Source organism: Myotis davidii, unplaced genomic scaffold (assembly GCF_000327345.1).
Source record: "Myotis davidii unplaced genomic scaffold, ASM32734v1 scaffold934, whole genome shotgun sequence".
Classification (NCBI taxonomy): Eukaryota; Metazoa; Chordata; class Mammalia; order Chiroptera; family Vespertilionidae; genus Myotis; species Myotis davidii.
In genome coordinates, this window is record NW_006285798.1 from 933,352 (window position 1) to 941,859 (window position 8,508).

The window sequence follows — 8,508 nt, forward strand, 5'->3', positions numbered from 1 at the left end:
CCTCCTCGAGGGCTCCTGGGTCCCCACCCCGCCTGGGGGTCAGTGCGTGTCAGTGCTGGCTGTCAGGCCCTGGGCCCCAGGCAGTCAGGCCGGGGCCTGGCTGGAGTCTGGGGCACCAGCCACCCTGCGTGGCCCCTGCACCCAGGCCTACCTGCCCCTGGGCTCAGCGCCCGCCTTTCCTCAGCGCCTGCCCTCCCGCCTGTGGCAGGAAGCTGTGGTGAGCGTCGGGTGAGGGCAGGAAATCATCAGGCTCCTCAGCCGGCTGCACCTACCCCCTTCCCACCCCCACCCAGCAGTGGGAGAGCGGAGGAGGCCTGAGGAGCCACCCAGGTCCTCCAGGGTCTGCTGGTCCCCCGGACAAGGGGCACTCACACCAGCGGGGCAGGACAAGCAGCTGCCGGCAGCCAGCAGCAGCCTCCGCGGCGGGGCTCCAGGAGGCAGCAGAGGGAGGCTAACGCCCAGGCACAGGGCCCACCCCTCACCCCAGCCGGCCTCCCCGCGGGCGGGCTCGGGGGAAACAGGGGCGTGACTCATGGTCACAGGGAGCCAGCTCACTCCAGCCTCGCTCACCCACCCCGCAGCCCCGCAGGAGTGGCCGGCAGCCACCAGGAGCCTTGGGGCTGGAGGGGGCAGCCCACATTCCAGGGGGGGTCACTAGCACCCAGAGAGACTCAAGCAGGCGGTTGGGGTCTGGCTACAAATTTTATTCAGTACAAATAGCACCGAGCCCCCGGGGCTGCTCCAGTGGAGGGGTTCCCTCCTGCGCCCCCTCGCCCGCCCTTGGCGCCCGTGTAGTGTGGGGCCTGGAACACGCCCAAGGCCCCTCTCAGAAGCTGGGCCAGGCCGAGGTCCGGGCCGGGGGCCCGCTGGGGTGGCCGGCAGCTGTGGCCGGTGTGCGGGAGGCGAGCGACGGCCCTTCAGATGAGCACACTGGACACCGGGACCCGGGTGGAGCGGCCTCGCTGCGGCACCACGATGCGGTCATCCTCGGGCCCGGCCTCATGCAGCAGACCTGTGGGGGAGGGGTCAGGGCCAGGGCTGGAGGGCGACAGACACACGCCTGCGGGGACACATGGGCGGTGGGACACGGACGGGCCTGGAGCTGCGGGCACAGTGGGACACCAGCTTGTGGCAGGCAGACCCAAAGCGGGGTGAGGGAGGCCTGTGGGCCGGGAGGTGCCAGTTCTCAGGACTAGACACACGGGCGAAGGAACAAGCGGGCAGCATCCCGACCTTGGGCAGGGAGCCCCACTGACCCTGTACATGCAGCAGCGCCCGCCGGCGGTCTCCCTCAATGAAGATGGCGGTGCCCAGGAAGGCTGCCCCGCCCAGCGCCCCGACAAAGGCGCAGAGCATGAGCGAGAACTGCAGGGCCCGGAACTCGGACAAGAAGGAGGGGGGCCAGTTCCGGCGGAGGCGGTCGGACATCTGTGGGGACAGGACAGGAAAAGCAGGAGAAAGAGTCCTGGAAAGGGCGCCCCAACTCCAGAACAGAGACTGGAGCCGGGCAGGGAAGGGTGTCTGGCCCCAGGGAGAGGCCCAGGCCTCATGTGGAAACTCACGAAGACAAGTCCTTCCGTCCGGCTGAGGGCCCGAGGTGACGGGAAGTCTAGCTGGGGCCTGGCCTTCCCATGCCGCCCAGGCACAGGCCCTGGCCACTGCCCGCCAGCCAGTGCCAGGAGCCAGGGTGCCCGCCCCACCCAGCCCAGCCAGAGGGCACTGCTCACCAGGCCAATGAGGTAGGGGCTCCCGGCGTCACCCAGCAGGTGGGCCAGCACAATCTGGAAGGCCTCGGCGGTGGAGCGCCTCGTAGGGATCACCACATACTGGGGGGGGCAGGAGACAGGGCAAAGATAAGGCCAAGGCTCGGCCCAGGCGGAGGTCAGTGAACCCCAGCTCAGAGGTGCGCTGGGGTAAGGGTATGGCAGGCCAGCCTGTAGGCCCATCTGGGGCTGGACAGTGAAGTCACGCTGGGGCCGGGTTTTGAAGACGGGGTAAAGGCCACAATTCGAGGCAAGTGAGGCCTCCCACACCCACTCCCCGCAGCCTCTGAACGAAGCCTGGAACGGACCCCCCACTCACCAGCAGAATGTCAGCCACAATGGCCCAGTTCATGGACAACAGTGTCTCCCCAACAAAGATGAAAACCTGGGCACGGGGCGGGGTGGGGGGGGGGAGCAGGGCTGAGCTCAGCACAAGAGCAAACACATGGAGGCCCATCTATTAACTCATTCAGTCCTCACAACACCGCTATGACACAGGAGCCATTATCATTCCCTTTGTACAAATGGTGAAACGGCACAGAGAGGTTAAGTCACTTGTCCAACGTCACACAGTTAGGAAGGGCAAGACCTGAGGTTCAAAACCAGGCATTCCCACCCCAGAGCTGGCTGTGAACCACTATGCTGGCTGCCCCAGTGCACCTTCCTTCCCCAGGTCCCAAACAGCCCTCCTGGTGCCTGCCGGCTACTCACATAAGTGGCCACGATGCTGCCACGGGCACAAGCCACGGACAGGAAGAGGAAGGGCGCAGAGCCCAGGAGGCCAGCAGCACAGACCAGTGGGTCAGCCCGGGGGTTGGAGTGGCGAAGGCGGCGGCTGATCTCCACGCCCAGGCCCACACCCAGGACACCAGTCAGGCAGGTGATGAGCCCAAAAATGAGGCTGGGGGCAGAAGGAGGGACATGGGGACTGGTCTGTCCCCCTGCAAAGCCCCGAGCCTCCCCCCTATGGCCTGGAGAGGCGGATGGGCCATCCCAGCCACCTCACAGCCCAGGTCTATCAGGCACAACACCCCACGGTTCACTGGGTTCCTATCACCAACTTCCTGGACCAGGAAACAAACTCTGGGAGAGGAAGGCAGCTGGTGGAATTGAGACTCAAACTCTCCCTGTCTGAGCCTAGGCCATCCCCTTTCCACTCCACCCCCTGCCGCCTGCAGGCCATCCCTCCCAGCCCCGACCTGGGTACCTGTCAGAAGAAGAGCAAGAGTCCCCAGGAAGACAGGGCGGGGTCTCCCCCAGGACCACGCGGGAACGCAGCAGGAACGCAGGAGCCCAGAGCGCCAGGGAGCCCGTGACAAAGGCCACAGCAGTGAAACCAAGGGAGGACAGGATGAAGCTAGGGCTGCAAAGACGGTTGGAAGGGAGGGAGTCAGACTCCACTGAGGGGTCAGGGAGGGGACTCTGTTCTCGATTCCTGGCTGATTTTGCTAAGGTCAGGGCCCTGGGTGTGGAGGCTGTCCCGGCTCCCGGGATCTGGGCCTGTAATTCAAGCAGCTGCCACAGGGGGCAGTAGTGACTGCATTACTGGCCTGACATTGGGCCAGGAGATTGGAAAGAAAATGAAGACCAGCCGGTAATGCCTAAGTTATGGGGTCCCACACGAAAAGCAGCCAAGGAGTGCATAAGTAAGCGGATCAACAAATCGATGTTTGGTTCTCTCTCCCTAAAAACATGACGACCCCCACGTAAATTTCAACCCAGTTGCCAGGGCCAGGGCCTCCCTGGGGATCTACGATGTGGGGTTAGGATGGAATTAAACTCACTTTCTAGCCAGCGCCCTCAGGTCTGCCCGCCACGAGGTGGGGTTCAGGGGTGGGGAGTCCGAGTGGCGCTCCACAGCTCCCCTTGGCGGCTCCCGTACGACCAGGAACAGCAGCAGCACCGCCACCACCCCTAGGCCCGGCGTCACCTGGGAGAGAGTGGGCTTCAGGACCGGCCCAGGCAGAGGCACGCCCAACCCTGGGGCCGGGAGAAAGGGAAGGCGTGTAAGGGCAACTCAGGCCCCAAGACCTCAAACAGGAGGGTAGGTGCCTGCTCAGGGAGCTGAGCTGCCACTGGGGGAGGGGCGGCGCTAGTGACCACTCCCATTTCTGCAAGCCTGACTGCTCCTCCTTGGGAAACTGCACCCTAACTTTCTTTTGGGAAACCACTCCCCCGACTTCTCTAAATCCACGTGGCTCCAGCAGGGAGACGGGCCTGTGACCCAGACTTGTCCAACTTCCCCAGCCTTCGGGACTGATTCAATCGCTGGCAGGCATGTGGCCCATGTTCACCTAACCAGACACTATCCAGGACTATTGCTCAAGGACTCAGGGTCCAAAGTTTCTAAATGGAGTGTTCACTTGCTTGAGAACAAAAGTAGCATAGAGGGAGCCCCAACCGGTTTGGCTCAGTGGATAGAGCATCGGCCTGCAGACTGAAAGGTCCCAGGTTCGATTCTGGTCAAGGGCATGTACCTTGGTTGCGGGCACATCCCCAGTAGGAGGTGTGCAGGAGGCAGCTGATGGATGTTTCCAACTCTCTATCCCTCTCCCTTCCTCTCTGTAAAAAAATCAATAAAACATATTTTTTAAAAAAGTAGCATAGAGGGAAGCAGAGCTCAGGAGGGCGATCAAATGCCTGTCTGTGGGCGCCTGGATCCGGCTGTACCTGAAGTTCCCCCTGGGCCTTCCTTTCTGAGAGCCAGTGCAATCCCATCTGGGTGCTGGCCCTTATAATGGGCTCTGTCACCCATAACCAAGAGCTCTGTCGAGCACATGGCTTTGTGGGGAGGGCAGCCAGGCCTCCTGCAGGCTTGGCAGAGTAAACGCTGCCTGAAAATGGGGTGTCTGAAGGTAAAAACGGGGGAATCAGTGAGAATGTTGCTGACCTCCCCGCAGGCTGTGACCAACTCACCCTCAGAGCCCAGTGCCAGTCCCCAGCCACATCCTTCACTTTGGAGCCTGCAATGTAACCCAGACCACTGGGGGAAAGGGCGGGAGAGGAGGGACAGCTGGTCAGTCAGCCCAATGCCAGCCCCTCTGCCTCCCGCCAGGCAGGCCCGAGGCCCACGCACCTGCCCACTGGGATGGCGAAGTAGAACACGCTGAGCATCCGACTCCGCTGGTCTGCCACGAAGAGGTCAGCGATGAGGGTGGGCGCGATGGTGGAGTAGCTGGCTTCCCCGACCCCCACCAGGCCCCGAGTCAGGAGGAGCAGCCAGAATTGCTGGGGAAGGAGACGGGGGTGGGGGGTGGCACCCCACCCTACAGCCAGCCTCCCAGCCTGCCTCACCAGCCAGTTCTGGAGAGGTGGCAGGGATGGTGGGAGAGGCCAGGGCTTTAGAATCAAAGACCTGAGCTTGCATCCTGGCTCCCCTCTGGCTGGCTGTGACTCTGAGACAGCAACGTAACCTCTCTCAGCCTCAGTTTCCTAACAACTTCTTCACGGAACTATTGGGAGGATTGAATAATAAAAGGTCTACTCGTGACCTTGTGCCCAGTAAGTGCAAAATAAATCTTAATTTCTATCTTGCCTACCCCACCAATAGTGTATAATCATCCCAGGGGGGATTTCATTTGTCTAGCAAAGACCCCCCCCAGCTAGGGACAGGGTACGATCACCCAAGGAGCGTGTCGTGAGTGCCTAGAGCTGAGGACAGAGTTCTGGGGCAGAGAGGAGAACAGACAGAGGAGAGTTTAAAGGAGCAAAGAAGCAACAGCCAGGGAGGCAGGAGGAACGCCAGAAGGATGGCGTCACGGAGGTTAGAAGTTTCCGGAGGAAGAAGTGGGTCAACAGAGCCAGAGGCTCCCAGGAGATCTAGTGAGAAGAGGACCAGGAAGTAGGAGCTACATTTGGCAACCAAGAGGTCCCTGTTGACTTTGGCAATGGAGTGGGGGCAGCTCAGCGGGTGTTCAAGGGCGAGTGGGAGAGGAAGTGCCAGCAAATGAGAGCCTCTCCCTGGCTGCTCCTTCACCCAGACTGGGGCTCGGTCAAGGGGCCTTTCAGGAAGTCTGAGTAGGAAGGGGAAGGGGGACAGAGGGCGGCCTAGGTGAGGCCTTTTCCACGGGAGAGAAAGGAACGCTAGTGTTTAGGTGTTGAGTGGAAGGAGTCATGGTCAGGGGGGTGATGGAGAGAAGGCTCTGAAAGAAAGGGGGGAAGGACGGGGTGGGCAGATTAACTCAGGCAAGCAGGGGGGGTAAGATGGCAAGGACCAAGGAAGATGCACAAGTTCCCCCGGCCCAGTCTGCCATGACTCCAAAGAGCAGAAGCAAAGACTGATGGGGGTGGGGTGGGCCAGAAGCAGGAGCCAGCGTGAACCTCACCTCTCTGGGGATGAAGGACGACCCCAGTGTCACCAGGGACCAGAAGGCAATGCCCCCGCACATGAGATACTTCCGATTGTACCTGTCACCCAGGTAGCCAAACACAGGTGCCAATACCATGTAACTGGAGATGAACACTGAGGGGAAGCAGAGAGTCACAGCCCAGCCCCAGTGCCCCTACCCCACCCCAGCTCAGGGAGGGTGAGGAGGGGCAGGAATAACTCCCAACCCTGGAACTGTCAGAGCTTCCTGCCTGGGCCAGTCCAACCCCATTTTCAGAGTCTTTCAAACCTGCCACTGTAGAATGGATGGGCCAGCTGACTCGTCACTCTTCCCACCCAGCCAAGAACAAAACCCAAACTCCATCCCATGGCCCACAGTGCACTGTCTGATCTAACCACCCCTGCCTCTCCAGCCTCATGCTCATCCTTTCCTTTCTCTGCACCCCAATGGCCCAATGGCCAACCTCAATACCATCTTGGGTTTTTGGCAACTGCTGTCATTTCTCTGTAGAACATTCTCTCCTCTCCCCTGAGCTTCACAGAGCTTAGCAAGTTTAGGTTCCAGCTCAGACACTTTTCCAACCACCACACATGCAGTCTTTACCACATCTACTGTGTTCTTTTCCGTAACACTTATTCCTACAGAAAATTATCTCGGTATCAGTTTAGGTTTTTACGGACTGTTGCCCCCTCGGGCACAGTAGAATGTCAGCTCCATGAACACAGTCACCGCCTGGATCGGCCCTGGCTGTGTTTCCATTATTGAACACATGGCCTCGCATAAGACAGGCGCTCAATAAACAGGTGTTGGACGAAAAAGTGAATGGGGCTGCCTTCTTCTCCAACTCAGCAACTCTTCAGAGGTTCGCAGGCCGTGACCTGTGATCCCATTCTCATTTCTCTGGGCCTTGCCTTCAATACTTCCAGCTCCTATTGGCCTGGCCTGGAGCAAAGGCCATGGCAAGACCTGGATTCAAACTCCCCTCTGCCTCTCACTTGCTCTGTGGCCCTGGGCAGGTCTCCACTCTTCTCCAAGCCTCAGACTCTCTACAGAAATGTAGATAACGCTAACCACTTCCTCTGTCAAAGAAGAATAACACCTATTCCTTGGCTGATGGAAGGATGTGAAGACAATGGGCATAAAAGACCTTGGACAAGTCCTGTGGGTGTCATCACCACTTCCTCCTCTGGAGGAGGTGCTCAGGAAATCAGTGAAGGCGGGAAGGAAGGAAAAGAGGGGTGGGCCCTGTCTTTCCCTCTCTCACAAATCCCAAAGCTCTGAGCAAATAAAACTCGCCTCTCCCCATTTCAGACACCCTCTCCTGCCATTGCTTACGGGGTGCCTGCCATGGTCTCGGCTGTGGCCTCCCCTTCCCAGGCATCATCTCAGTTAAGCCTCCCTCTGAGGTGGCCGGGTTATTCCTAGCTCCAGCTCAACCACAAGGGAAGAGCGAGGCTGAGGGCCCTGCCTACCATCACCCTGTGAGCAGAACGCTGACATGTAAACGCAGGTGTGTCTTAGCCATCACACTGAGCTGGCTCGCTCTTTCAAGGAGGCGCTAACTAACCCATACAGTCTCAGGGTCGCATCGGGCCATCTCTTCCCCTAGCGGGGGCCCCTACGCCTCCATCCACGAGGCCCCACCGGGGTAGGAAAAGGGAAAGTAGCTGCGGGGCCCCGGGAGGGGCCTTCCTCACCGGTCTGGATGAGGCCAGAGCTGCTGTCTCCGATGGCGAAGAACTGCTCGATGTCCGGAAGGACGCCTGGGAAGGAGACTCTGGATGGGATCCGCGAGGCAGCGCCCCCTTCGGGACCCGCTCCCTCCCCGGTCCTCCCAGCAGTCGGTACCGGCCACGGTGAAGCGGTCCATGTAGTTGAGGAGGTTGATGTAGCACAGCACGGCCACGATGAGAGCCGAATGGGCCGCAGACACGCCCGTGATGCGCTGCAGCTTCTCCGGGTCCGGGACCTCCGGATCCGCGGACTTCGGATTCCCCGTGGGCCCCGGTAACCCCGGGGTGCCGGGCACCGGCCCATCGTCAGGGTCGTCCGCCTGGCTGAGGAAGGGCTCGTTCTCGGACCCAGCCATGGTCCAGGGGCCGCGCCTGCCCGCGCTCTGGTCCCACCGACGATCCTACCTGCGAGGAGAGAAGGCTGGAGGAAGGAGGCCGGGCGCGGGAGGTGCGCGCAGAGGCGGGCGGGAGCCTGCCCAGCCCAGAGCACGGCGGGGATGGAACCCGGCCCGGTTCTGCTCCCCGTACCTGGTGGAGCCACCCTCACCCCGGGCAGGAGCCCACGACACTCGCTGTAGCTCAACCCCAGCGCTGCACCACGGCCGCCGCCATGATGGCTAGAAGCCGGTCATGTGACGACTGAGCCTGGGTTACGGACGCCACCGCGTGTGAGCCTTTGACACA

At 61.0% G+C, this 8,508-nt stretch overlaps 1 protein-coding gene across 1 annotated transcript; it reads right to left on the reverse strand.

Annotated features, from left to right (window-relative positions):
• Positions 1 to 686: 686 nt before the first annotated feature.
• Positions 687 to 8,502, reverse strand: SPNS1 (spinster homolog 1 (Drosophila)). Its single transcript, XM_006756856.2, has 13 exons — positions 8,372 to 8,502; positions 7,940 to 8,229; positions 7,789 to 7,854; positions 6,089 to 6,225; positions 4,840 to 4,991; positions 4,680 to 4,746; positions 3,548 to 3,693; positions 2,971 to 3,126; positions 2,475 to 2,664; positions 2,083 to 2,148; positions 1,728 to 1,826; positions 1,257 to 1,428; positions 687 to 1,012 (listed from the first exon to the last, which is right to left on the reverse strand). The coding sequence occupies exons 2-13, from the start codon at positions 8,178 to 8,180 to the stop codon at positions 918 to 920; spliced, it is 1,587 nt and encodes a 528-aa protein (XP_006756919.1). The 5' UTR covers positions 8,181 to 8,229; positions 8,372 to 8,502; the 3' UTR covers positions 687 to 917.
• Between the last annotated feature and the right edge of the window lie 6 nt (positions 8,503 to 8,508).

Bases quoted from the DNA above. Each gene is read 5' to 3' on its own strand.
- SPNS1 (XM_006756856.2), bottom strand. From the start codon at position 8,180: ATGGCTGGGTCCGAGAACGAGCCCTTCCTCAGCCAGGCGGACGACCCT. The intron at 4,992-6,088 runs GTGAGGTTCACG...CTCCTTCCCCAG, and splicing joins CGTCCTTCATCCCCAGAGAG to CAATTCTGGCTGCTCCTCCT. The intron at 1,013-1,256 runs GTCAGTGGGGCT...CCTCCCCCACAG, and splicing joins GGCGCTGCTGCATGTACAGG to GTCTGCTGCATGAGGCCGGG.